Raw genomic sequence first — 27,206 nt, 5'->3', positions numbered from 1 at the left:
TTTGTCTGCCAGGCTTTCTCACGTTTTTTGATTATGCCTTTTTTACGTATGGACTCTTTCACCTCTTCTTAGAACTCCATCAGTAGCTGTTGTTCCGCGGCCGTAAAGCATGACGCGCAACTTTTGTCCATGTTCTCATCGGTGATTCTGTGAGCGATCGCGAGGTCTATTTTAGTATGCCGTGAACACGCACTTATCCCAACTATCTTCACCTGGCTTAATTTAGCCGCGCCTTTTCATCCTGGGGGGTATTCCATCAACGTAGCTAAGAATTGCCAGACTTAGGTGTAAGCTTGAAGCTTGACTAAGCTCCACCTCCCAATCTAGCTCCAAGTCGTTCCATCAAGTGAAATCAGCTGGCTCCACCTGACGCTTAGTCAAGCCTCAACTGTTAAGCCTCAACTTGTGCACGCCCACAGGGAAAATAAAAAGCCCATTCTAGTCGAGCGCGGAAACTGTGAAAAATGCCAAAAAGCAAGAGGAAAAGAGCGTGCAGAGATGTTCTCTGCAGCGGAGCAAACCCTCCTCATGGAGGTATATGAGGATTACAGCCACATAATCCCAAAGAAGGGCAATACCGCTGCAATCAATAAAGCGAGGGATGTGGCGTGGCAGAATATTGGCGACAGGCTGAATGTGTAAGTGACAAAGAAAATGAAGTATTTCAGCATCATCATGTTATATAAATCCTCCATCAAAGGGACAAAATATATGTAGACAATAATCTACCAATTGATTTCCTGATGGTTTTAGTTTTAAACTAATCAATTATGTGGACCTATTAATGCAACCAAAGCCCTAAAATGAAAAGGAAAATCCCCAAAGAACAAAAAGACAGCCCTAATAAGTAACATTCATATGAACATAATTAAAATAGCATTATTGTTTCACTGCAATGTATGTGAAATTCTCCATATTTGATCATTTGGCAGCCCTAGTAGTAATGTTAGAAAGTGATATTCATCACATTTATCAACTGAATGTTATGCAAATCGATGGGATAGCTTTCATTTATTTCCTGCATGGCCAATTGTATAGAATTGATATCCTTTTCATTTAAGCCTGTCATTGTTACATGCTGTATTTGTGCTACTTCTGTATTTGGTCCCAGATGCTATATGTTGAATTGTTGTATTTTCATCTTATTTTATGTAAAGCACTTTGAATCACCTTGTGCTAAAATGTGCTATATAAAGTAGCCTTGCCTACATTTTTGATAATAATAGGCTACATTTAATCAAAGTATTTTACATGACTCATCACATTTATCATACAATTGATGGTAGATTATTACATGACGAAATGCAATGTTGGTTATCATTCTATAGGAAATAATCATATGACAGATCTATTGATTATTTATCTAGAATCATTTTAGCAAATCAAGCAATTCAATGGAGACGAGGAGCCCTATTACAGTAAGTGAATGCAGGTGACAGCAAATCAATCATCTATCTCCTATCAGTCAGAGGCCCTAACCCTTGTTACATCAAAACAATGATGATCTCTTTAATTTCCTTTTATTATATTTTTTTGCTAATTAGTTTAATTTTGTATTTATTTGTGTCTTATTTTTTATTATATTTTATTTTGGTGATAATGTTCTTTAATGTACTTTTAGATAATATATAATTATTAGTATAAGTCATTTCTTTAATACATTTTATTATATATTTTATGTTTTACATATTATTTTATCATTCCATGACAGTTGTGTGTCTCTGTTTCTGTCTATTGGACATTCTTTGATCATAGATGGTGCTAAGCTTCACTTTTAGCCTGCTACAGACCAGGTTTGCCCGGCAGCATAAGTTACCATGGTTACATGGCTGGCATTCACATTAGCCACCTTGGTGGAACAGGGTTGAGGCTCAGATTGATGGAACGGAAACCTGAGCCACAGTTATGGCTTAGCCATGGTTGAGGCTTAGCCAGAGTCATAGTTTCCATGGTTACTGGGTTTGGGGCTAATCTCAGCCTCTGTGATGGAACCGAACTCTCACTCATATTAGCCAGACTTGGCCATTTAAGCTTGGCTTTGCCTTTAGCCTTTAGCCTGCTTGATGGAATACCCCCCAGGTTCAACAAACTCTGAGTTCAAACCTTAACTCCAGAACAGCTGATCAGCATCAGTTCAGTTCACTCTGAGTGAATCATCATCAATGGAGCTCTGATACTACGATTCACCATGGCAACGGGTAAACAAAGAGCACAGCCTCCATTTGAATCCAGTGAGCAGAAATATGAACATATGACATTTATGTGAAGAGAGGAGTGAATAAATGAACACTGTTCCATTTAATACAGTGTCATTCACTCATTCATCCTTTCATTAATGATGATAAATGCTGCAGTCCTACCATATGTTCCATTAGATTTGATCTTTATTCAGCTTGAACTGAAACTGAAGATGAGAAAACTATCATTATAAAAGTCACTCACTTTCTTCACTCTATTTTACATGAAAACATTTTGCTCAACACTATTTCATGACAATATTTCCACGTGTAAATATAAACACAGTCAAACATTAAGATTTGTTCCGCAGCCAGATTCAAAAAGTCACTTCTGAACGACACTGAAGTTAAAGTGTTTCCAGCTGCATCAGCATGATCAGTGATCTATGACAGGAACATGATGTCTACAGAACCAGAGAGTGTCTACAGTGATGATTAGTCTACAGTAACACACACACACTCACAGTGTTGGTGTGAACTAAGGGGGAACCAGCCCTCTCACTCTTTGGGGACATCTCTAAAATACTGGCAAAATATTGTTTTTTGATTGATTTGATTAAGATTAGCAGGAAACCGGTGGATTGCCTTCTCCGGGTAGGGAATGACTCCTTGCCCCAGGTGAAGGAGTTCAAGTATCTCGGGGTCTTGTTCACGAGTGAGGGGACGAGGGTGCCGGAGATGAGCCGGAGAATCGGAGCGGCTGGTGCGGTACTGCATTCGCTTTACCGCACGGTTGTGACGAAAAGGGAGCTGAGCCGGAAGGCAAAGCTCTCAATCTACCGGTCAGTCTTCGTTCCTATCCTCACCTATGGTCATGAAGGTTGGGTCATGACCGAAAGAACGAGATCGCGGATACAAGCGGCCGAAATGGGATTCCTCAGGAGAGTGGCTGGCTTTTCCCTTAGAGATAGGGTGAGAAGCTCGGTCATCCGGGGGGAGCTCGGAGTAGAACCGCTGCTCCTTCACATTGAAAGGAGCCAGTTGAGGTGGTTCGGGCATCTGGTGAGGATGCCTCCTGGGCGCCTCCCGAGGGAGGTATATCAGGCACGTCCAGCTGGGAGGAGGCCTCGGGGTAGACCTAGGACAAGGTGGAGAGATTACATCTCCACTCTGGCCTGGGAACGCCTCGGGATCCCTCAGTCGGAGCTGGTCGATGCGGCTCAGGAAAAGGAAGTTTGGGGTCCCTTGCTGAAACTGCTGCCCCCACGACCCGGCCCCGGATAAGCGGAGGATGATGATGATGATGATGATGATGATGATGATGATTAAGATTAAGATGTGATGTGTGTGTGGAGGTTGGATTTGATATGTGGTGACTAAAGACAAGTACACGTACTACAGGCTTGTAATAATGGATGTGTTGAGTTGAGTATGCACTTTGTAGTGGAGATGTAACCTGAACCATGTCGTGCCATGCCGAGGCGAGTAGAGCCGGTGGAAATGAAGTTTACCCCTGAGGAAATAAACTTTAACTCATTTGTTTGTCAAATTTGAAGTCAAATAGCACACTGAACGTACTACAGTAACGGTACTGTATGTAGTTAAAGTACTACAGTAACGGTACTGTATGTAGTTAAAGTACTACAGTAACGGTAGTTAAAGTACTACAGTAACGGTACTGTATGTAGTTAAAGTACTACAGTAACGGTACTGTATGTAGTTAAAGTACTACAGTAACGGTAGTTAAAGTACTACAGTAACGGTACTGTATGTAGTTAAAGTACTACAGTAACGGTACTGTATGTAGTTAAAGTACTACAGTAACTGTAGTTAAAGGACTACAGTAACGGTACTGTATGTAGTTAAAGTACTACAGTAACAGTACTGTATGTAGTGAATGTACTGTAAGTAGTTAAAGTATTACAGTAACAGTACTGTGTGTAGTTAAAGTACTACAGTAACAGTGCTATATGTAGTGAATATACTGTAGTTAAAGCAGTACAGTAACAGTACTGTATGTCATTAAAGTACTACAGTAACAGTACTGTATGTAGTTAAAGTACTACAGTAAGTGTACTGTATGAAGATAAAGTACTACAGTAACAGTACTGTATGTAGTTAAAGTACTACAGTACAAATAAAGTATTTTTGTTGCTTGAGGTCAAATTTGACGTAGTCTTATTTGATGAAATCAAACCTGTTTGTTTCGCAGGAGACATAGTGAGGGAAACCGTCCAGGACGCTCTGGGTGGTGGAGACAAAGACGAAGACGAGAAGGACAAAGACAGCGGAGGAGGATTCCTGTCTCTGTTTGGAGGAGACAAGAAAAAAGACGACGACGAAGACGAGAAGGGAGGACTGTTCTCGTTTGGAGACAAGAAGAAAGACGAGGACAAGGGAGGTTTCTTCTCAAAAATATTTGACAGAGACGACGACGACGATGACGACAAAGGAAAGGAGAAGAAATCTGGTTTTGCTGGTCTCTTCAGTGAACAACAGGGAGGGGGCGCTGCTGCTGCTGCAGGGTATGAGGAGGAGGGAGGAGCTGCAGGATGTCAGAATGTCGGAGTCAGTGACGGAGGTTTGTACGATGTCTCGTTTGTCTCTGCAGGAACTGTCTCGATATTTTTGTGATTGTCCTGTTTTGTCTCAGATTTGTTCAGTGACCTGATGGACGTCGCACAAGAGACGTCCAAAGGAAACTAAAGTGAGGCCGACATCGCGACTTTGTGGTTGGAAGATAAAGCGAAGAAACTGGTCTGAACGCAGCTGTCGTGAAAGACTGAACCCAAAAACACGCAGGTTCACTCAAAACATGGTGACATCTGTTAGCGCCCCCTTCTGTTCAACACCACCTCTTTTATTATTCTGTTGGCTAATGATATGCTAGTTATTAGCATTAGCCGTTAGCTTGTGTAGCATCAAAATGCTCTGCATATTTGCTAACGTAAAGCAGCTAACGTAACATTGTTAGCTAACGCTAACAATGTTACGTTGAGATGATATGAAGTGATGTTCTTTTAAATAAACGACAGAGGCAGCCCTTTTATTTCAACGTCAACAACATACAGGAAGTAAATAGACATCTTTGTTTGTTTCGTCCTGTGCTGAAGTGTCAGTGTCCATCAAGAAGATGACGTCATGAATTTACCCTGAGGACAAAAACGTTCTGGAATAAAGATACAAATTTGACATTTCAAACAACTCAAGTGTGTTTTTATGGTTCTGAAATATTCAAAATACACGTAAACCTCCTGAGCTTTGACCTTAGCAAATAAATCACCTCTCCGAGGCTACGACTGTTTACAGTCGTGCTAAGGTTAGCTGTAGTGCTAACACTAGCTGTAGTACTAAAGTTAGCTGTAGTGCTAAGGTTAGCTGCAGTGCCAAGGTTGGCTGTAGGGCTAAAGTTCGTTGTACTGCTAAGGTTAGCTGTAGGGCTAAATTTAGCTGCAGTGCTAAGGTTGTCTATAGTGCTGAAGTTGGCTGTAGGGCAAATATTAGCTATAGGGCTAAAGTTAGCTGTAGGGCTAAAGTTAGCTGCAGTGCTAAGGTTGGCTGTAGAGTCTTAGTCGACTCTACCTCGACTAAGACGACGACGACGACGACAACACTTGCTTATACATCGCACTTATGACTAGCACCTTATAGTTTGGCTTACTTGAAGCTCTTACTTCTAGCTCTTGTTTGTACCCAAATGTTTAAATGCACTTATTGTAAGTCGCTTTGGTCAAAAGCGTCTGCTAAATGACATGTAATGTAATGTAATGTAGTGCTAAGGTTAGCTGTAGGGCTAAAGTTAGCTGTAGCACTAAAGTTAGCTGAAGTACTAAGGTGAGCTGAAGTACTAAAGTTAGCTGCAGTGCTAAATTTAGCTGCAGTGCTAAATTTAGCTGCAGTGCTAAGGTTGGCTGTAGCTGTAGCTGAAGCTGAATGACTCACATTGTTCTTGCCGATGTAAACAAACAGAACATTGTTCTGTCACCTTGAGGTTTTACTGATTATTTACGATCAGTCGGTAACTGAAGGTCAAGCAGCGTGAAGTCCTGACTGAGGGGGGCGCTGTTCTCGTCGCACAGGAAGTGGCTCCTGATGGTGATGACGAAGGTTTTCTTTGGGAGGGAGAGGAGGGCGTGGAGCCTCTCTGCTGCCACCTGGATGAGCTTCACCTGCGAGCCAGGAGCTACGATACAGGTGAAAAAAGATGCACTTCTCTGATTGGCTGACAGCTGCTCCAACACACACACACACACACACAGGGTGGGCGGAGTCAAAACCTACAGTGTGAGTCTTACCTGAGCTCCTGTGGAGTTTATCGGGTGGAGCTTCGAGGATTTTCTGTAGAGGAACAGGAGGAGCCAGAACACACAGCTGACTATAGCCCCGCCCACTCACAGTCAGCACACCTGGCCTGAAAATCATGCACACACACACACACGATCATATACATTTTTCCAGCACAAATGTGAAAATGTATGTTTGTGTTTCTGGCTGCGTTCACCTGTAGTACCGGCGTACACCAGTGAGGGGCAGGCACGGGTAACAGGGGCTGTAGATGCCGTTGGTGTCGGTGCTGAGCTCGGCGGAGCAGCGACCGCAGCCGGCGTACGTGGCGTCTCCGCTCAGCGCCTCCAGGACTCCGTCCAGCGGCGTGGAGCTGTCCATTAACAGCCGAGGTGCATTCTGGGAGGACGGAGAGTTCTGGAAGCTAAAGGCGGCGACCTGGACTCTGAGCTCCACCACACCTGAAGAGAGAGCGAGATTCAGCAGCTGTGTGAGTTAAAGGCACAGTTCAGGGTTTTGAAGTGCGTGTGTGTGTGTGTGTGTTCACATAAAGGTAAACAAGGCTGCAACCAGAAAAACGGATTTTTACTTCAGTGTTCAGATTGACCTCAGTGACACAAAGAGCACACGAGGCAGCTGCTAAAATCACTGGTTTTCTCTCTGGACTCTGGTGTGGGAGAGTGAGTGGTTTGCAAACTTCAGAAAAGTCTCACAGTGAGATAAAGACGTGGTCATGTGATGCAGATATTATTACATGAGTCTTTTGTTATGAGACTGAAATCAGTTTTTGCTTTGTTCCTCATTTTGATGCTCCAGTTCTCAGGTGCTGTTGTGCACAGGTTGGACAGGTACGGTGTCCTGCAGGTCCTTTAAAGGGTTAAGGTTAAGTTTGTCAATGACCTACATGTTAAAATTGATTTCATAATTGATTCTGTTTTCTCTTTTATTATTTAAATGTGTGTGTATTTATTTCGGTAAACGGTATCTTTCCAAGAAACATTTATTTTGAAATGTGTGTGCGATATCATCATGGATGCTTTTATTGTGATATTGTTGATGGGATTCTGAGATATAACTTGTTATGTTACAAATGTAATAACAACAATGGAGTAAAGAGCTTTGTAAGCGATGTAAGAGATCAGTAAAGTCTGTCTGAGTAACTCTGAGTCACAAATATGAGCAAAAATGACAAAGCTTTTAAATGAAATGAGATGAAATGAGACCCATGTTTGTGGAGATCATGTGACCTGGATCACACTGACCGCTGTATTTCTGCGACAGCAGCGTGTCCACGTCCAGCTCCACGCCATCTCCCGCAGGACTGTGTCGAGGAGCGAGGAAGTCCCGCAGACGCCGGTCAGTGGGGTCCAGCCGGTGGGCGGAGCTCCAGGGGGTGGAGTGCAGCTCGAGGAGGTCAGAGGTTAAACTGTCCCTCACCAGGAGGAAGTGGAAGTCCCACACGGCCACTGCAGAGGAAACAGGAGCGTTAATGTTCCTGTGTGTGCGTGAGTGTGTGTATCAGAGGCATTTAATGCCTGCACACGTGTACAGCGTCTGTGCCTACGTGACGGGTGCATGACAGGTGAACTACGCCTCAAACGTGACATGAAGACCACGCGTGACTGTTAATACAGATACAGACACACACTGTGTAGTGTTTGTGGAAATCAAACAGCGAGGGGTCATTTGTGCCGTGCCACGTGTGAACGCAGCGGACGCCTGTGCGCACGCTCGTCTCAATGTACAAATAATGATTGACTTTATTTACAAATACTAATGTTGCATTCTCTGTCATTACATTACAAATATGTGCCTGGTTGCCAGAAGATATTTAAAACAGAGGTTTGTAACGTGATGATTACATGCTGCGTGAATAGAGTAGGATGATAAAGAATATACGTACTGCAGGTTAATAATTGTGCCCCCCCCATGCATTTCATATGCCGCCCTTAAAACTGAGGTCTGGCGACGGGTCTGATCCATGTATTACCAAGAGAGAGCGATGTGACAGTTTATTTCAGTCACACGTGCACACGTTAAGGCGTCTGAAGCGTTGGCTTTAGTACAATAGTGACACGCGTGTTAACGCCTACAGTGTGTGCGCGCCTATGACGGGATGTTGAGGTCTATCAGGGACTGAACCATCGCTCAGGCGCCAAACTGAGGAAGAGGCTGTGTGCATTTACGCACGAGGAACACTGGATCATCAGGACCTGACAGTGATTCTACACAGATCAGCTGTTACACAGAGTCTCAGGTTCATACGGGATTGTTGAGAAGAAAGCAGAACTGACAGATGAATCAGAACTGTCAGGATATATTTATTTTGAAGTAGCTGAAATTATTCCAAAACTTATCACCCGTCACCCTTCATTATTTGGTGTCTGTACGCACGCATGTTTATCAGTCTTTATGCAGCGTAGGCGACGCACGTAGTATAGTGTGCTGGTATAAAATGCCCCTGATAGTGTGTGTCCGTGTGTGGGGTGTGTGCACGTGTGCGTGTGTGTGTGTGTGTGTGTATATATGTGTGCATGTGTGCGTGTGTATATGTGTGCACGTGTGTATCTAATCAGTCAAGGCGCCGTGCTAGCGGCAGCTCGACACAGCAGCTCCCTTTGTGTATTAGCGTTTTCTTTAAATTAAGTACTTTTTTCTAACTTATTATTTTCGCATCTGGAGTGACACTTTCCGGAACAGTTGCGCCATGTACTCCGCTACTTTTGTGCGGTTTCTGTGGCTCTTCTGTTACTTTTTTTTACTTTTTGGTGGCGAGACGGACGCACAGCGCAGCGGGGGCATTGTTCACACACGCGACCAGCTGATCGCGCTGAGGGAGCCGGCACTCCTGATCACAACACGGCCCGAACTTCCGAAGGAACTGAAGCGGAAGCGTCGCGGCTGCAGAGCCGGAGCCAAAGTGAGAGCCAAATCGAGGAGGTACAAACCAGCCGTACCTGCAATAATCACGGGGAATGTGAGATCTCTGGGGAACAAAATGGACGAGCTCTGTGCGCTTGTGAGTACCAGCTGGGTGTTCAGGGAGAGCAGCCTCATGTGTTTCACCGAGACATGGCTGCACTCGCACTTCACCGAGCACAGCGTGGCAGTACCGGGCTTTAAGACTGTGCGGGCGGACAGAGATGCTGCGCTGAGCGGCAAGAAGAAAGGGGGTGGCGTTGCTGTATACGTGAATGAGAAGTGGTGTCACCCCGGACATGTTTGTGAGAAGGAGCGTCTGTGTAGCCCGGACATCGAACTTTTGGCTGTGGGAATGCGCCCATACTACCTCCCCAGGGAATACACCTCCGTGATCGTTGTGGCTGTCTACATCCCTCCCTCAGCTGATGCAGCAGCAGCAGTAGACAGTGTCCACTCTGCTGTGTCCAGATTACAGACACAGCATCCCACTGCATTTATCACCATCACTGGGGATTTTAACCACACCAACCTGGACTCTGTTTTACCAACCTTCCACCAATATGTCGACTGCCCCACCAGAGACAATAAAACAATTGACCTTTTGTATGCAAATGCTAGGGATGCATACACAGCCACTGCCCTTCCCCCCCTTGGCTTGTCTGATCACAACTTGGTCCAGCTGACTCCCAGGTATGTCCCTGTAGTGAAGAGGCTTCCTGTTGCCACCCGCTCAGTGAGAAGGAGTACACAGGAAGCTGACATGGCCCTGCAGGACTGCTTTGAGTCTACTGATTGGGATGCACTCTGCTTGCCACATGGGGAGGACATCAACTCCATGACAGACTGCATCACAGATTACATTAGGTTCTGTGAACACACGGTTCTCCCTGCCCGGACTGTCCATTGCTTTCCCAACAACAAACCTTGGGTTACCAGAGATCTGAAGACTCTCCTCAACAAAAAGAAAGAGGCCTTCAGACATGGGGACCAGGAGGAGCTGAGGAAGGTACAGCGTGACCTTAAGAAGAAGCTGAGGCAGAGCAAAGACACCTACAGGAGGAAGCTGGAGTCCAAACTCCAGCAGAATGACATGAGGGAGGTGTGGTCCGGAATGAAGACCATCACTGGATTTAACGTGAAGGAGAAACCGACAGAGGGCTCTATCGAGAGGGCTAATCAGCTGAACCTCTTCTTCAACAGGTTCAGCTCACAGTCTTCCACACAGCCCCCTGCTGCTTCCCCCACACATCACACCTCCCTCCCTCCCCCCCTGCCTCTACCTCTCCCCCCTCTGCCCCCCCTGGAGAACCGCTTGGACACTCTATCACCTCCCCCCCACCTCTCCACCTCTCCTCCACCACCTTCTCCCCCCCCCCTCTCCGTGACAACCACCCAGGTCAGAAGACAGCTGGAGAGACTGCAGCAGAACAAGGCTGCAGGCCCAGACGGTCTTAGCCCCAGGCTACTGAGGGCTTGTGCTACCCAGCTGGCTGTGATCCTGCAGCACCTCTTCAACCTAAGCCTCCAACAGGGGATGGTCCCAGCGCTGTGGAAGACATCATGCCTGGTTCCTGTCCCCAAGACAAAGTCATCAGCATCTCGTGAACCCGGGGACTACCGCCCAGTGGCTCTGACGTCCCATGTGATGAAGGTGCTGGAGCGGCTGGTCTTAGCTCACCTTAGACCGCAGGTAAAGTCCTCACTGGACCCACTTCAATTTGCTTATCAGCCCAAACCGGGGGTGGATGACGCCCTCATCTATCTGCTGCATCGAGCTCAGTCTCACCTGGATGGTGCTGGAGGAACTGTGAGAATCACTTTCTTTGATTTCTCCAGTGCTTTCAACACCATCCAGCCACTGTTACTGGGAGAGAAGTTGCAGGGGGTGGGGGTGGACACGCCCACCATCTCCCGGATCATTGACTACCTGACAGGCAGACCACAGTTTGTCCGACTGGGTGGTGGTTTGTCTGATGTGGTGGTTAGTGATGTAGGAGCCCCACAGGGAACTGTGCTGTCCCCCTTCCTGTTCACCATATACACCTCAGACTTCAAATATGACTCTGTGTCATGCCACTTGCAGAAGTTCTCTGATGACTCTGCGGTGGTGGGGTGTATGAGGGATGGACAGGAGGGGGAGTACAGGACAGTGGTATCTGACTTCGTGAAGTGGGCCAGTGAGAACCACCTGATTCTGAATGTGACCAAGACCAAGGAGATGGTGGTGGACTTCAGGAGGAAGAGGACAGCTCCACAACCTTTGAGGGTACTGGGGGAGGATATTGAGATGGTGGAGGAATACAAATTCCTTGGTGTGAGGCTGAACAACAGACTGGACTGGAAGGCTAACACCGGTGCTGTGTACAGGAAGGGGATGAGCAGGCTCTTCTTTCTGAGGAGGTTGCGATCGTTTGATGTATGCAGCAAGATGTTGGAGTTATTTTACCAGTCTGTTGTGGCCAGTGCACTGTTCTTTGCTGTGGTGTGCTGGGGGAGCAGCATTGGAGCCGGTGAAACGAACAAACTCAACAAACTGATAAAGAAGGCCGGCTCCATCATCGGCTGCAAACAGGACACCGTGGAAACGGTGGTGGAGAGGAGGATGCTGAATAAACTATTTTCCATCATGGATAACACCGATCATCCTCTCCACCACATCCTCCAGGCCCAGGAGAGCACATTCTCCAATAGATTCAGACAGCTCCGCTGTCACAAGGACAGATTCAGGAAGTCATTCCTGCCATCAGCCATCAAAACTTACAATAACTCTCTGTAATAGTACAAAACAAAAAAAAAAAAAAAAAAAAAAATACTGCTCATTTGCACAATGCACATTTTCTACAGTATGACATTGCACTCCATTATGCCACTCCTTTATTATTGCACTTTTTTCTTTTCTTACTGTTGCACATTTTACATTTTATGTTTATAATATTGTTTGTATTGCTGCTTTGTTAAAACAATTTCCCCTTGGGGATGAATAAAGTATTTCTATTCTATTCTATTCTATTCTATACCTTTGTCTGCACTGAAGCGAGGCAGCCACTCCACAGCAGCTCCCCACAGCAGCAGCGCCCCCTGCTGTCCGCCGGGCTGCTCCACAGTCACAACAGCTTTCAGTTGAACTGCTGACCTGCAGCGAGACTCCGCCTCTCCACGCCACTCTGACAGACAGACATGAGGGAGACACGCCCCCAGAAATGTGTCTCAGTTAACACCTGTTTAGGTGGGCGGGTACTGAGTGATATACCCCCGCCCACAGACTCACCTGTGCTCAGGTGTGTGTGTGTGACTCGCAGCAGTGCGTGGACCAGTGTGTTGACACTCAGTGACCTCAGGGTGGCGTAAGGGAGGCGGTTCAGGTCCTGAGGAGGGCGGAGACACACGGACACCAGCAGAGGACGCCGCTCACGGAGAAATGAACACAGACGACTGAGAGAGTGAGCATCGACCTGCTGAGGAGCTGCAGAGAGAGAGACAGACAGAGAGAGAGACAGAGAGACAGACAGAGAGAGAGACAGAGACAGACAGAGAGAGACAGAGAGACAGACAGAGAGAGAGAGACAAAGAGAGAGACAGAGAGAGAGAGACAGAGGCACAGAGAGAGAGACAGAGAGAGAGACAGAGATAAGGTGTGGAGGACGTCACAGCTGATTGGTCAGTCAGAGGTGGTTTGTACCTGGTGGTGAAGTGGACACTGTGATCTGTCCGAGGCTGAGCAGTTTACTGCTGAAGGTGGACTGCAGCACAGTCTCTCCTCTCCACTTGTCCTCGTTCACCTGCAGGCCTGAACAACAACAACAACAACATCCGGTTAGCGGGTCATGTGACAGGAGGACAAACACGTTGACTCTCTGTTCAGTTGTACCCGTGATGAGCAGAACGTCTCCAGGACTCACGGTCAACGCCCAGAACGCCGCCCGCCGCCACAGAACCACCTTCATCTCAACGTCCGACTCATCCGTCACCACGATGGACGCCAGAGGGACAAATGTCCCGGCGGACGGACCAGACCTCACCTGCAAAACCAACATCAACCGAAGTTCACTAAACTTCTGATATGGCATTTAAATACATCCTGTTTCTGGACAGGGAGAGGGGCGGGGCTAACATCTCACCTTGACCTCTTTCAGGTGACAGGGATGAACCACGGCCACCAGAACCGAGAACCTCGGCCCTGGTTTGAGACACTGGACCAGAGGAGTGGTGGAACAGCGGAGCGCGGCCGTGCCGCGGCTCGTTGGCGCCTCGGATTTGCGAGGTTTCTTGACACTAGGGCATTTGGTGGGAGAGTGGAGGTTGGTTGTGGTCTCCGCCTCCTGGGAGCAGAGCACGCCCCCTGCAGTGGCCTCCAGGACGACACCCCCTTTTGTGACCCGTGGCGGGGTTAAGCAGATTTGGCTGAAGAGCTCGGCAGAGGCTCCAGGTGACGGCGTGACGGGGCTGAACAGCTCCGGTGTGCTGGAGGAGACAGCGGGCGGGGTCTTAGCTTGTTTGGGTGGTGTTTGAGGAGGCGGGGCTTTTTCTGGGCTAAGTGCCAATTGGATGTTTTGGCTGCCTCTCAGGATTAAGGCCTGACTCAGTGTCCAGGTGGCGAGGAACTGAGTGTCTGTGCACAGAGGAGGGTGTGCTGGTGTGGGTTTATGATGTGAAGGTTCAGGTTCAGGTTCAGGTTCAGGTTGAGCGTCAGGGAAGCAGCTGTTCAGATACTCATGAACAGAAGCAAAACACTGATCCTCCTTCTCAGGACCTGATTGATCCTGAAGACTCTCGAGTATCTCAGGAGGTTCCCGATGATTGGAGCACAGAATCTTTACGGCATCGTAATCCGAGCTCGTTCGCACTCGTTCTTCCCGCACTTCATCAGAACCTACGTAAAAAAGAAATCCATATTTCTACAGACTTTTCCAGGTTCCAGGCGAACGTTGAAAACATTATTTTATTGTTCTTCATACAGAGAAGACTGAAGCGCGTGGATTTGCCAGCGGTGGTCAAAACGTAAAGACCCCTGAATGTAAGTCGCCATATTAATGAGGTTATTACTCATAGATTATGTATTTGTACTTTGTGACATTATAACACTGGTGTGAATGTAACACACGTTTGTTTATATTTCAAAGTCTTAAGTAAATTAAAAAAACTGAAAATAAAGAAATGTCTTTTTTCTCACCTGTCGCAGGCCTCAGACGTCCACCTCTCCAGGTGAGCTCCAGGTGTCTCCACCCAGCAGGGGGAGGAGCCTCACTCTCCTGCCCAGCTTCAGACACCAAGCCTGGGCCAAAGGAGGGAGGAGCTCCCAGGAAGACATGGATCTTCTGCCGCTCACACATGCTGAGGATCACATTATTCATATTTATATCACTGATGTTATTATATCAGTTCTCATCACTTAGCTACTTTAGCTTAGCATTAAGAGTGGAAGAAAAGTTAGTCAGCTGGTACTAACTGCTAACTTAGCTAGCATGAAGAGTGGAGGAAAAAAAAGGGAAATAGTCAGTTTAGCCTTAAGAGTGGATCCTGTTTAGCTTAGCATAGAGAGTGGACACAGGGGTAAAATAGCTAGTTTAGTTAATGTGATGTGTGGATATGGCTTGTTTAGCTTAGCATTAAAAGTAGAAAATGGTAACTTGCTACTTTAGTCTCACATAAGCAGTGGAAACAGTTAGTTTAGCTTAGCATAAACAGTAGAGAAAAACTAGTTTGGCTTAGAGTGGCCTGTGTACACTGCTAATTTAGCTTAGCATCAAGAACAGAAACAAGAACAAAAGAAACAATAACATTTCCATTAAAACTGTGATCAGTGATGCAGAGACACTACGCTCTGAAACCGCCTACGACATGAGGGCCCCCCAAAGTCCTGTTTGTCTGGGGGCCACAAAGTCCACGCACGCACGCACGCACGCACGCACGCACGCACGCACGCACGCACGCACGCACACACACACACACACACACACACACACACACACACACACACACACACACAGATGATCAGTCTCTTCACCAGACAAGTGTTCATATTAATAACCTTTAATGTGCCATCATCATCATCATCTTACCTGGAGGTTAGAGGTCATGGGATTATTTCATTTTACGCCCAACAACACTGAGCCTGCAGCAGGAGACAAACATTTGTTCAGAATCACCACTTCACACAGAACATGACGGTGGTATGTTTCACAGCTGGGAACAATCACAGCGCCGTAAATGTTCCCTCCACCAATCACAGAGCAGGATTCTGGGGGAGGTGGTGATGGTGAGTCCACCTCAAAGCCCAGGCTCCGTTTGATTTATGATTTATTTTTTGTTTCAGTGAAGGACAAGTCATCAAATATTAATCAGGGTTTCAATAATTTATTAGAACTTGTCAGTCAGTGGTGGACGCATTAACTAGAGCAGTGCTTAGCTTTACAGGGACTTTAAAGGACCTGCAGGACACCGTACTTGTCCATACTGAAAGATAAGGCCTGTGTTCACAGCCTATTATGGGATATTTCAGGTTTTATGAAGTGTTTTTGTATGAATTCTGTCACAAAGTTTTAGCAAAGTGATCTGAGAACAAACCTGGAGCATGAAAACTGTCAACGAGGACGGATTTTAAGACTAATAAAGTCTACATCAGTTTAAGTCTGGGACATATATCTGGGAAGTACAGCAGGCTCAAGGAATGGGAAGTGTGTAAACCACTCACTCTCCCACACCAAACCTCATAGAGAAAATCAGTGAGTTTACTGTAGGTGGTGGGGACACAGGAGCTGCTGGTCCTCTGCTGCCTCGTGTGGTCACTGTGTGTCACTGGTGAATGTCTAAATTAAATAATTTAAATGCCAAAATAAGTGACAAAATAAGACATTTGAACTTAGTGATGGAGGCAGCAGTGGATCAACAACTCCTGTGTGTGTGAGATGTTAAAATCACTGATTTTCTCTATGAGGTTTGGTCCATTGCTGATTTTCTGGAAGGAATAGTCGGAACATGGGGAAAGAGTTCATTTGGCAGATATTTGATTAAACAACATCATAAAGTCAAAATGCAGGACTGAAAGTATGATGGAAATATAAAATGCATGTTTTCATTATTTGCTTGTTCGTGTCAGTCTCTGTTTCCCAATAAACTTTAAAAGTACAAATAAAGTCAGAATTTTAAGTGTCTAATAAGATGTAATGTGTTTTCCTTTGATGTTAAGTTTGTGAAACACAAACGCAGCACTAAAGTGTCTCGTCACGTGACTCTGAGCTCTAAGTTTAGAAAATGTGACATTTAAAACCACATATTTCAGTGTGAGAAGGCGCGCGCCCGCGCCAGGGAGGTCCTCCGTCAGCTTTTCAAAATAAAAGTCAGACATTTTATAGATTTTTGTTAATATACTGTATAATATAATAATCATATTTATCATTTAATAACATGAACAGTAAACTCAGATGACTAAATAATTACATTAATGAACAATAACTGAATTGATTTAGCACATTTTAAGCTTAAAGGAAAATATAATAAAATCTAAAGAAAAATCTGAAACGCATGTCCAACATTTATCTGAATTTAAATTTAATTAAATAAATTAAATTAAATTAAATTAATTTAATTTAATTTAATTTAATTTAATTTAATTTAATTTAACTTAATTTAATTTATCTCTCTCATGTGCTCCCAATTGTGGGGTGAAAAAATAAATCATTAAAAATAAAATGACCATAGACTTCAATTTAAAAAATAAAAATCAAATGTATTAATAAATATAACATTTTCGGATCTTGCAACTAAAACAAGTACAACATACCAATGTGGGGTGAACTTTTACTTTGAAAGCCGAACCGGATGTGATATATGAACCGATGCTGGCTAACCTGCTAATTTTGGAAAATAACTCCAGATTGAAAAAGTGATCAAATCTATGATGTCACTCGTCGTGCCCTTTTCTTCTTAGCGCGGTGCGCGTGTTTAGTGAAGTGACGTCACTGCGCTAATGTGATGCTAACACCTAGCTTACCTGCCGTTCGTTAAGTGTCTCGCGTCACTTGGTGAAAATAATCTACGGATTCGGTCGCGTGTGGCGGCGGCTGGTCACGCGCACACGCGTTCAGATGGCTGTGTACTTTAACAGGAAGGGGCGGCGGGAAGGAGGAGCCGTCGCTGCCGTGCAACAACTTTAGTTTCTCGGCTCCATTTCCTCGTCTTCACCGACGCTTCCCTACCCCCACAGTCCAGTCCGCTCACCTCACCGGGACCACGAACTTCCTCGCCCCCGAACTCACGCGAACATGTACCGGTGTTTCGGAGAGCTGCTCAGCCGGGGAGCCGGCTCCTTCCTGGCCGCTGACTCAGCACTGCCGGTGTCCGCGTCCCTGCTCCGGCACCGCGGATACAGTCAGGTCGCGGACCAGGAAGACGACCCGAACTTCTTCACCATGGTGGAAGGCTTCTTCGACCGCGGAGCCGCGATCGTGGAGAATAAGCTGGTGGAGGATCTGAAGAGCCGGGACAGTTCCGAGCAGAAGCGGAAGACGGTCCGTGGCATCCTGCGTGTCATCAAACCGTGTAACCACGTCTTGAGCCTCAATTTCCCCCTGAAGAGAGACAACGGAGAGTGGGAGGTAATCGAGGCTTACCGGGCTCAGCACAGCCAGCACCGGACACCGTGCAAGGGAGGTGAGCCTGACACACAGTCCCGATGCCGGTCCCGGTCCCGTAATAATAAAAAAAAGTCAAACAAATGATCGCGATCCAAGAAATTTGTTTTTACAAAACATTACACGATGCAACAGTTTATTATTTAAAAAAAAAACATGGTAAACTTTAATAGGAATCTTAAAAACTAAAGGTACTGACAACATGAATCATATTATTACCTGAGGACAGGACACTGAGGACAGGACACTGAGGACAGTCACTGTACTAATAACTACATACAACAAACATAAGACAAAACGTAAACAAACGGAAGATCTCTACAAACAGGATTAATAAAGATGAACTAAGGACAAAATGAAAACTCAGATAAATTGAGGACAAAGAAAAGACAAACTTTGGGAGACAAAGTCAAGCATGTGAAGACACTCAGTCTTTGTCATCCCACAGCGAACACAGACTCCTATTCTAACTCACAGCCTTATGGGTCAGGACTAGTGATTCTGTGTCTCCTCTTGTCTCCGCCTGCCCCTGCTCTGTTGCTGTATACACACAAACGCTCCCTCAGTCAGGTCTGTGTTCAGATGAAGGACAGAAAAACAAATGTGTGTGTTTCTGTTTACAAAGAACAAACAAAGGCAGAATAACAACAGCTTTAAGTCTGCTCACTCTCCCGCACCAAAGTCCAGAGAAAAAACGCTTCACGTGTACAAGCAACGCTTTCAGCTACTCTGTTAATGTGTGTGGGGCCGGACAGAAACAGACTTTTATTTTGAAAATTACAGTGTTGCGTTTTAGTGTGGACAGACAGAAATGGAGACTTTTATTTTGAAACAGCTGGGTTTTCTATGTTTTAAGCTCTAAAAAACAAATCACTGTCTTGGCTACTTCCTGTTTACACCATGGTCAGGTGTAAACAGGAAGTGTGGATGCAGATTGTGTCTGATGTGGAGCTAAAAGGGTGTGTCAATCTCATTTTGAAACATTTTGTCCTGTGGGCGGAGTCAGAGATTTTTGAATCATATGAAGATTGACTGGTTTAACACGATCATGGATCAGGACACTCTGAGCTACTCCTCCCGTGTCATGGACGACCACACCCACGCTGACTCACGGCTCTTCACACGCCATTTTGAGCGCGTCTGCGACCTTTGACTCCCCCATGTCCCTGCTGGTTTCTAATCAACCGTCTTTGTTTACTTCCTGTTTACTGTTTGACGAAGATTAAAGTTACTTTCTGTCTCTGGTGAGATTTGAGTTTTTCCACTCATGTCTCTGAGCTGCATTTAAAGGGACGTGTGTGGACAGGTGTGTGTGTGTGTGTGTGTGTGTGTGTGTGTGTGTGTGCGTGCGCTGGCTCCGCCCCCGCCCCCGCCCACACTCATTAACTGCTGCAAACTGAACTCTCCAGTTTTTCTGTGTTTTTATTTTCCTCGCAGCCTCACAGACGCTGATCTAAAGCAACATTGACCGAAGCAGCTGCAGGACATTAAAGGGATAGTTGAGGATGAAGAATGAGTCCACTTAAGTCCAAATAACTATCAAATAAAGAAACTAATGTGAACTGTTGGTCTATCTTTAGAACGTGTTCATGTCTTTATCTCACTCTGAGACAGACCTTTGTAAACCACTCACTGTCACACACCAAAGTCAAGAGAGAAAATCAGTGATTTTAGCTGGCGGGGACACAGGAGCTGCTGCTCCTCTGCTGCCTCGTGTGGTCACTTTGTGTCACTGACGTCAATCTGAATGTTGGATTTCAAACACTGAAGTGACAAAATCAGACATTTGAACTGTTTCAGGGTTTTGTTGCAGCTAATGATCTTGTGTGTTTCAGGGATTCGTTACAGTACAGACGTGTGTATGGACGAGGTGAAAGCTCTGGCCTCACTGATGACGTACAAGTGTGCTGTGGTCGGTGAGCGCACACACACACACACACACACACACGCAGACCTTTAACCTAACTCTAAAACCAGGCCCGGACAGGTTTGAGTCCAGACTTTGTCGTCACAGCTCAAACACATGTAGTATTTTAAAGAGTGTTGTGGTTTTGACATGAGCTGAATTTGTTCCAGATGTTCCGTTTGGTGGAGCTAAAGCTGGAGTGAAGATCAACCCAAAGAATTACTCTGTGAGTCACACGCACACAAACGCGCACACACACAAAGAAAATACACAAAAACACATATTAAACACTACTGCACAAGTTTGTGGATGCTGTAGCGCCACCATGAGGGATTCTCTCTGTGTCTCATGATGAGTGTGTTCGCGCTTCGCTCCTTCATTTCATTTGCAGCAGAAAAACAAAACAAAACAAACAATCACATGAGCACGTTGGCATTTAGATTCAGTTTAACGTGTTACATGATCACATGAGATGATCAGTGAGTGTTGTGACTGAACTTTATTTGTGTGTTTGTTGTTTTTCAGGACGCTGAGTTGGAGAAAATCACGAGGAGGTTCACGATCGAGCTCTCAAAGAAAGGCTTCATCGGTGAGTGAACGACACCACCCCGACGGGAAGTTTCAACGTGACCCCGACGGGAAGTTTCAACGTGACCCAGACGGGAAGTTTCAACGTAAACCCGACGGGAAGTTTCAACGTGACCCTGACGGGAAGTTTCAACGTAAACCCGACGGGAAGTTTAAACGTAACCCCGACGGGAAGTTTAAACGTGACCCCGACGGGAAGTTTAAACGTAAACCCGGCGGGAAGTTTAAACGTAACCCCGACGGGAAGTTTCAACGTAAACCCGACGGGAAGTTTCAACGTAAACCCGGCGGGAAGTTTCAACGTAACCCAGACGGGAAGTTTCAACGTAAACCCGACGGGAAGTTTCAACGTAAACCCGACGGGAAGTTTAAACGTAACCCCGGCGGGAAGTTTAAACGTAACCCCGACGGGAAGTTTAATCGTAAACCCGACGGGAAGTTTAAACGTAACCCCGACGGGAAGTTGAAACGTAACCCCGGCGGGAAGTTTAAACGTAAACCCGACGGGAAGTTTAATCGTAAACCCGACGGGAAGTTTAAACGTAACCCCGGCGGGAAGTTTAAACGTAACCCCGACGGGAAGTTTAATCGTAAACCCGACGGGAAGTTTAAACGTAACCCCGACGGGAAGTTTAAACGTAACCCCGGCGGGAAGTTTAAACGTAACCCCGACGGGAAGTTTAATCGTAAACCCGACGGGAAGTTTAAACGTAACCCCGGCGGGAAGTTTAAACGTAACCCCGGCGGGAAGTTTAAGCGTAAACCCGACGGGAAGTTTAAACGTGTGTGTGTGTGTGTGTGTGTGTGTGTGTTTCTGCAGGGCCTGGTATCGATGTTCCGGCTCCAGACATGAGCACAGGGGAGAGGGAGATGTCCTGGATTGCCGACACCTTCGCCACCACCATGGGATACAAAGTGAGTCTCAGCGCCACCTGCTGCTGAGAAGCAGCCTGAGACACAGACGCTTATCAAAATGGCTGCCACTGAATAAAAGACTTTTGTCATACAATCCAGTTTAAAGAGTAACCAGTAAGGTTAACTTGTAATATTATTTAGTGATCTAGGTCCGCCTCTGATAGTTTTGTGTAAAGTATTTGAATGACGTGTTTTGTGGCTTGCTGTCAGTCAATCGTGCGTGATCATGTGACGTAGAGATCAGAGACTTAAAGGGGACATATTATGCAAAATCAACTTTTTAACCATTTCAATACTTATATTTGGGACTCTGGAGGCCCTACCAGTCGCCAAAGTGTGGAAGAAGAATACTCAGTCATGTTTTCATGGTCCCTCTTAGTGTAAGTATAGGCCATAAAACATGCGATGTTGAATTCCCTGCACTTATGACGGCAGCATGCGCATTTCACCATTAATGTTACCGCCCACCAGTAAGTTTACCTCGAGAGCTCCACCTTAGCTCCACCTTAGCTCCACCTTGTCCCTGCGAGAGTGCAGGCGAGGGAGGAAGAGCGGTATTATGTCAACGTGGAGGGACAAGTGTGCTGTTGGTGGCTGCACAGTGGAGCACAGTGTTTTACACAAACTTCCAGCCTCAGAGGATTTGATATATGAAGCTAATGTGCCGGATAAAGTCAGCAAACATGTGTTTGAGTGTTCGCACCACTTCACATCAGACTGCGGCCAGCGGTCGCCGTATTTAGTCAGCGACCGTATTTCACCGACGTAACCGGAGCACAGACTCAGTCTGATACAGTCACATACAGCAGCTGGCGATCAGCGGTGCTGCACTCTCTGTGAAAATCAGTTAAAAAGACATAGGGACACCACCGCTGATCGCCAGCGGCGAGCTGCCTAAACTGCCGCCGCGCGCCGCTGGCGATCAGCTGTGCTGTCCCTAAGTGTATTTAACTGATTTACAGTTGGTCAGTGTTCGGCTCGATCCTTATGTAGGACGTCTCTTCCTGTGACGGCACTCTGGCTGTTTTCTGCGCACGCTGCCATGTTGATATTGTCAGAGAACTAGTGGAGGGAGGGGGAGGGAACAGCATCTGAGCGAGTGAGCGCTGTAAAGAGGACAAATCAGAAACCCCCTGGAAGAAGTGGGTGTGTGTTTGCCTGTGTCTCATTTGCATATAAAGGGACCATGCACGAAAACAGAGCGTTCTGAAAGGGGCGGGTTTAGCAGGGTTATTGAACTGCTATGATGCTTCATCCTTATGGTATTTTGACCAAGGCATGTCACTGACATGTTCATTAGGACACCAGGGAACTATTTTAATGGGGGAAATAGGGTATAATATGTCCACTTTAAATGGATTCTTTTGTTAAGTGGATAAAATCAGTTTTCTTGGTGTTTCCACTGGCAGCCATTTTGTTTTCACTGAACATGTGCTTGTCTGGTTTTTGCTGTCACTTCTAAACCCCTGAACTAAGCTTTGAATAAAAGAAAGCCTTTGAAAGCTCTCTCTTCCGTGTGTCGTCAGGACATCAATGCTCACGCCTGCGTCACAGGGAAACCCATCAGTCAGGGAGGAATCCACGGGCGGATCTCTGCCACCGGTCGCGGTGTTTTCCACGGCATCGAGAACTTCATCAACGAGGCGTCCTACATGAGCCAGCTGGGCATGTGTCCCGGCTTCCAGGACAAGACCTTCATCATCCAGGTAAGCCCCGCCCCCCTTCACTGTCACAGCCCAGCGGTGTTTGAACCAATGAGAGCAGAGTCGTCGTTTTTTTCTTCTGCCGTCAACAACAACAAAACAGAAGCTGACCTGTGGTCAGAGGACCTGCGCAGTCAGGGTGGTCATGGTCAGCGCGGACACCGTCAGTGTGTTCACGTCAGCGCGGCGTGGTCGCAGTAGGCGCCGTCAGTGTGGTCAATGGAACCCTTCATCTTCATGTTCTCTGTTCTCTGCAGGGTTTTGGTAACGTTGGTCTTCACTCCATGCGTTACCTTCATCGCTTTGGAGCCAAGTGCATCGGAGTCGCAGAACTCGACGGAAGCATCTGGAACCCCAACGGTATCAACCCCAAAGAGCTGGAGGACTACAAACTGGTCAGCACTGGTCACTTATTAACTAATGAAACTACAAACTGGTCAGCACTGGTCACTTATTAACTAATGAAACTACAAACTGGTCAGCACTGGTCACTTATTAACTAATGAAACTACAAACTGGTCAGCACTGGTCACTTATTAACTAATACAACTACAAACTGGTTAGCACTGGTCACTTATTAACAAATGAAACTACAAACTGGTCAGCACTGGTCACTTATTAACTAATGAAACTACAAACTGGTCAGCACTGGTCACTTATTAACTAATGAAACTAAAAACTGGTCAGCACTGGTCACTTATTAACTAATGAAACTACAAACTGGTCAGCACTGGTCAATTATTAACTAATGAAACTACAAACTGGTCAGCACTGGTCACTTATTAACTAATACAACTACAAACTGGTTAGCACTGGTCACTTATTAACAAATGAAACTACAAATGGATCAGCGCTGGTCACTTATTAACTAATGAAACTACAAACTGGTCAGCACTGGTCACTTCACTGATGAAACTACAAACTGGTCAGCACTGGTCACTTATTAACTAATGAAACTACAAACTGGTCAGCACTGGTCACTTCACTGATGAAACTACAAACTGGTCAGCACTGGTCACTTATTAACTAATGAAACTACAAACTGGTCAGCACTGGTCGCTTAACTAATGAAACTACAAACTGGTCAGCACTGGTCGCTTAACTAATGAAACTACAAGCTGGTCAGCAGTGTCACTTAACTAATGAAACTACAAATTGGTCAGCACTGGTCACTTATTAACTAATGAAACTACAAACTGGTCAGCACTGTCACTTAACTAATGAAACTACAACCTGGTTAGCACTGGTCACTTATTAACTAATGAAACTACAAACTGGTTAGCACTGGTCACTTATTAACTAATAAAACTACAAATGGGTCAGCGCTGGTCACTTATTAACTAATGAAACTACGAACTGGTCAGCACTGGTCACTTATTAACTAATGAAACTACAAACTGGTTAGCACTGGTCACTTATTAACTAATGAAACTACAAATGGGTCAGCGCTGGGCACTTATTAACTAATGAAAATACAAACTGGTTAGCACTGGTCACATATTAACTAATGAAACTACAAACGGGTCAGCGCTGGTCACTTATTAACTAATGAAACTACAAATGGGTCAGCGCTGGTCACTTATTAACTAATGAAACTACAAACTGGTCAGCACTGGTCACTTATTAACTAATGAAACTACAAACTGGTTAGCACTGGTCACTTATTAACTAATGAAACTACAAACGGGTCAGCACTGGTCACTTATTAACTAATGAAACTACAAACTGGTCAGCACTGGTCACTTATTAACTAATGAAACTACAAACTGGTCACTTGCTCCACCTGCTGGAGAAACAGTGGAGTTTCATTGATAAATCATCATCTTGTATTCAGAATAAAACCGTGTGACCATGTTAGTGTTTGTTTGTTTTTACGTTGCCAGGCCAACGGGACGGTCGTAGGTTTCCCTGACGCTAAGCCGTACGAAGGAAACCTGCTGGAGGCCGACTGTGACATCCTGATTCCTGCAGCCGGAGAGAAACAGCTGACCAAGAGCAACGCCCACAAGGTCAAAGCCAAGGTGAGACGCACACACGCTGCTATCAACTGACCGTCTCCACTGTTTACCTCCTGTTTTCCCATCATGCCTCTGTAAACTGTGTGTCTGTGTGTGTGTGTGTGTGTGTGTGTGTGTGTGTCAGATCATCGCAGAAGGTGCTAACGGTCCGACCACACCTGAGGCTGACCGCATCTTCCTGGAGAGAAACATCATGGTGATCCCGGTAAGTCCAATACACACACACACACACACACACACACACACACATCCTCTCCTCACCTCCTCGCTCCCTCTCCCCTCCTCACCTCCCCTCTTTGTCTTCTCTCCTTGGTCAGGACTTGTACTTGAACGCCGGTGGCGTCACGGTTTCGTACTTTGAGTGGTTGAAGAATCTGAATCACGTCAGTTACGGACGACTCACCTTCAAATATGAGCGAGACTCAAACTACCACCTGCTTAGTGAGTCAACAACACAACAACAGCAACACAATGTAACAACAACGTCACAACATGGTAACAACGTAAACTGCTGTGTCATCAGTGTCTGTCCAGGAGAGTTTAGAGAGGAAGTTTGGAAAACATGGAGGATCCATTAGCATCGTTCCTACATCTGAGTTCCAGGCCAGGATTTCTGTGAGTGTACACACACACACAAACACACACACACACACACACACACTACTACAACTACTCCTACTCTTGTTACTGCTGTTACAGTGTTGTTGTCGTTGTCGTCGTTGTTGTTACAGGGAGCATCTGAGAAAGACATTGTTCACTCAGGTCTGGCCTACACCATGGAGCGTTCAGCCAGGGTAACACACACACACACACACACACCCAGTTCATGTGTGTTGACCATGCACGTGGTTAGCTTAGCTTAGCATTAGCACCAGGAGTTGCTTCATTTCTCTTCTTCCATCTCTTTTTTTCTCCGGCAGCAAATCATGAGAACAGCTAACAAGTACAACCTGGGTCTGGACCTGCGAACAGCAGCGTACGTCAACGCCATCGAGAAGGTCTACAATGTTTACAGGGAGGCGGGGCTAACCTTCACATAGACCCAGCACCGCCCACCACCACGTCTGTTACTCATCACCTGTTCGGGATTTCATCTTCACTTTAATCGCGCTGACATTTTCTTTTTCTCTTCTGAAAATGAAACCAGACAAACCTCAAGCTTTAAACTTCAAACCTGCTGCTTCATAAAAACACTCAAGCCTTAAAAACACACACACACACACACACACACATCCTCAAGTTTGTACTGCAGTGACATTACATACAATATTTTCAATAAAAAATTGTATAGGATTAAAAAGTTTCTGAGAACTAACATGCACAAACTTTAATTGGCTGATTAATAAATAATAATCAGCAAGAACGTGCCAGTCTACCTCTGCACTGAGAACAGCTACAGTTTTTAAATAAACTTACTTCAAAGTTCCAAAGAAACTTCACAAAAAAACACAGAATGACCCTTTAACGGTTAGCTCGTTGTTTAGCTCGTTATTAGACCAAATGTTTGTCGTCTTTTCTTTTCCTTTTGATGTCACGACGTAGATGACGCTCATGCTAAAGCTAATGCTACATAGTAATCCATGCGGTGAAGCTAACGGTCGAGGCTCGTTTACGATCAATGTGTTTTTGTTCATACGTCCAGATCTTTTACCTTTAAAGAAAAGAAAGCAGTACTGCCAGCAGCCATGTGGGGGCAGTGAAGCCAAACAAGAAATTTTTTTTCGGAAACGTTTGAAACCAAAGTTTATGTTTACACGATAAAAGGTCACATGACATAGGCTTTCGTCTGAATGGAGATTATTTTTCACGATAAAACGGAAACATAGTAGCGTGGATGTAGCCTCGGAAACGAACTTTGATTAACTATGCAATTTGTTTTTTTGTCCCGAGGAACGTCAGCGAAGCGTCTGCTGTGCTTTAAGTCTTTAACCAGGTCAAATTAAGGGAAGTGGGAATTTGCTCTCTGTCGCTGAAACAATCTTTAAATCCCTGAGTTCAACTTTTCTATGTCGGAGGAGTTTTTATGCTTTTTTTTGTTAAAATGAAATAAATTTGAAACAAAG

At 45.6% G+C, this 27,206-nt stretch overlaps 3 protein-coding genes across 7 annotated transcripts in view; 2 read left to right on the top strand and 1 right to left on the bottom strand.

Annotated features, from left to right (window-relative positions):
- LOC131473644 (putative uncharacterized protein DDB_G0270496) overlaps positions 1 to 5,381 on the top strand; it is a 7,413-nt gene extending 2,032 nt beyond the window's left edge. Inside the window, exons 2-3 of the mRNA XM_058651008.1 lie at positions 4,390 to 4,758; positions 4,831 to 5,381. Of these exons, the coding sequence (XP_058506991.1) occupies positions 4,390 to 4,758; positions 4,831 to 4,883 (422 nt within the window). The 3' untranslated portion in view covers positions 4,884 to 5,381. The remainder of the gene's footprint in view (positions 1 to 4,389; positions 4,759 to 4,830) is intronic.
- Positions 5,203 to 17,495, bottom strand: shld2 (shieldin complex subunit 2). 5 transcript variants are annotated; one of them, XR_009242201.1, is made up of 14 exons: positions 17,374 to 17,495; positions 15,443 to 15,495; positions 15,162 to 15,248; positions 14,554 to 14,714; positions 13,502 to 14,253; positions 13,252 to 13,402; positions 13,063 to 13,170; positions 12,652 to 12,846; positions 12,401 to 12,547; positions 7,724 to 7,927; positions 6,679 to 6,922; positions 6,473 to 6,588; positions 6,120 to 6,360; positions 5,203 to 5,329 (listed from the first exon to the last, which is right to left on the bottom strand). XR_009242201.1 is itself a non-coding variant. In XM_058650970.1 (14 exons), exons 3-13 carry the CDS (start codon positions 15,167 to 15,169, stop codon positions 6,179 to 6,181), a joined length of 2,268 nt encoding a protein of 755 aa, XP_058506953.1. In that variant the 5' UTR covers positions 15,170 to 15,248; positions 15,443 to 15,495; positions 17,374 to 17,495; the 3' UTR covers positions 5,203 to 5,329; positions 6,163 to 6,178. The 5 variants fall into 5 exon arrangements, 1 of the variants encoding a protein (XP_058506953.1); XR_009242202.1 differs by lacking the exon at positions 17,374 to 17,495 and adding an exon at positions 17,164 to 17,251; XM_058650970.1 differs by having other exon boundaries at positions 6,163 to 6,360.
- An 11-nt stretch (positions 17,496 to 17,506) lies between these two features.
- LOC131473629 (glutamate dehydrogenase, mitochondrial-like) lies at positions 17,507 to 27,206 on the top strand. The gene is made up of 13 exons (XM_058650980.1): positions 17,507 to 18,032; positions 19,849 to 19,929; positions 20,090 to 20,145; positions 20,445 to 20,508; positions 21,328 to 21,422; positions 22,949 to 23,128; positions 23,383 to 23,520; positions 25,009 to 25,146; positions 25,268 to 25,348; positions 25,461 to 25,584; positions 25,667 to 25,758; positions 25,875 to 25,937; positions 26,064 to 27,206. The coding sequence occupies exons 1-13, from the start codon at positions 17,645 to 17,647 to the stop codon at positions 26,181 to 26,183; spliced, it is 1,620 nt and encodes a 539-aa protein (XP_058506963.1). The 5' UTR covers positions 17,507 to 17,644; the 3' UTR covers positions 26,184 to 27,206.

This window comes from Solea solea, chromosome 15 (assembly GCF_958295425.1).
Source record: "Solea solea chromosome 15, fSolSol10.1, whole genome shotgun sequence".
Taxonomy (NCBI): Eukaryota; Metazoa; Chordata; class Actinopteri; order Pleuronectiformes; family Soleidae; genus Solea; species Solea solea.
The sequence above is the reverse complement of the archived record's forward strand: the minus strand, read 5'-3'. Positions and strand labels throughout refer to the sequence as shown.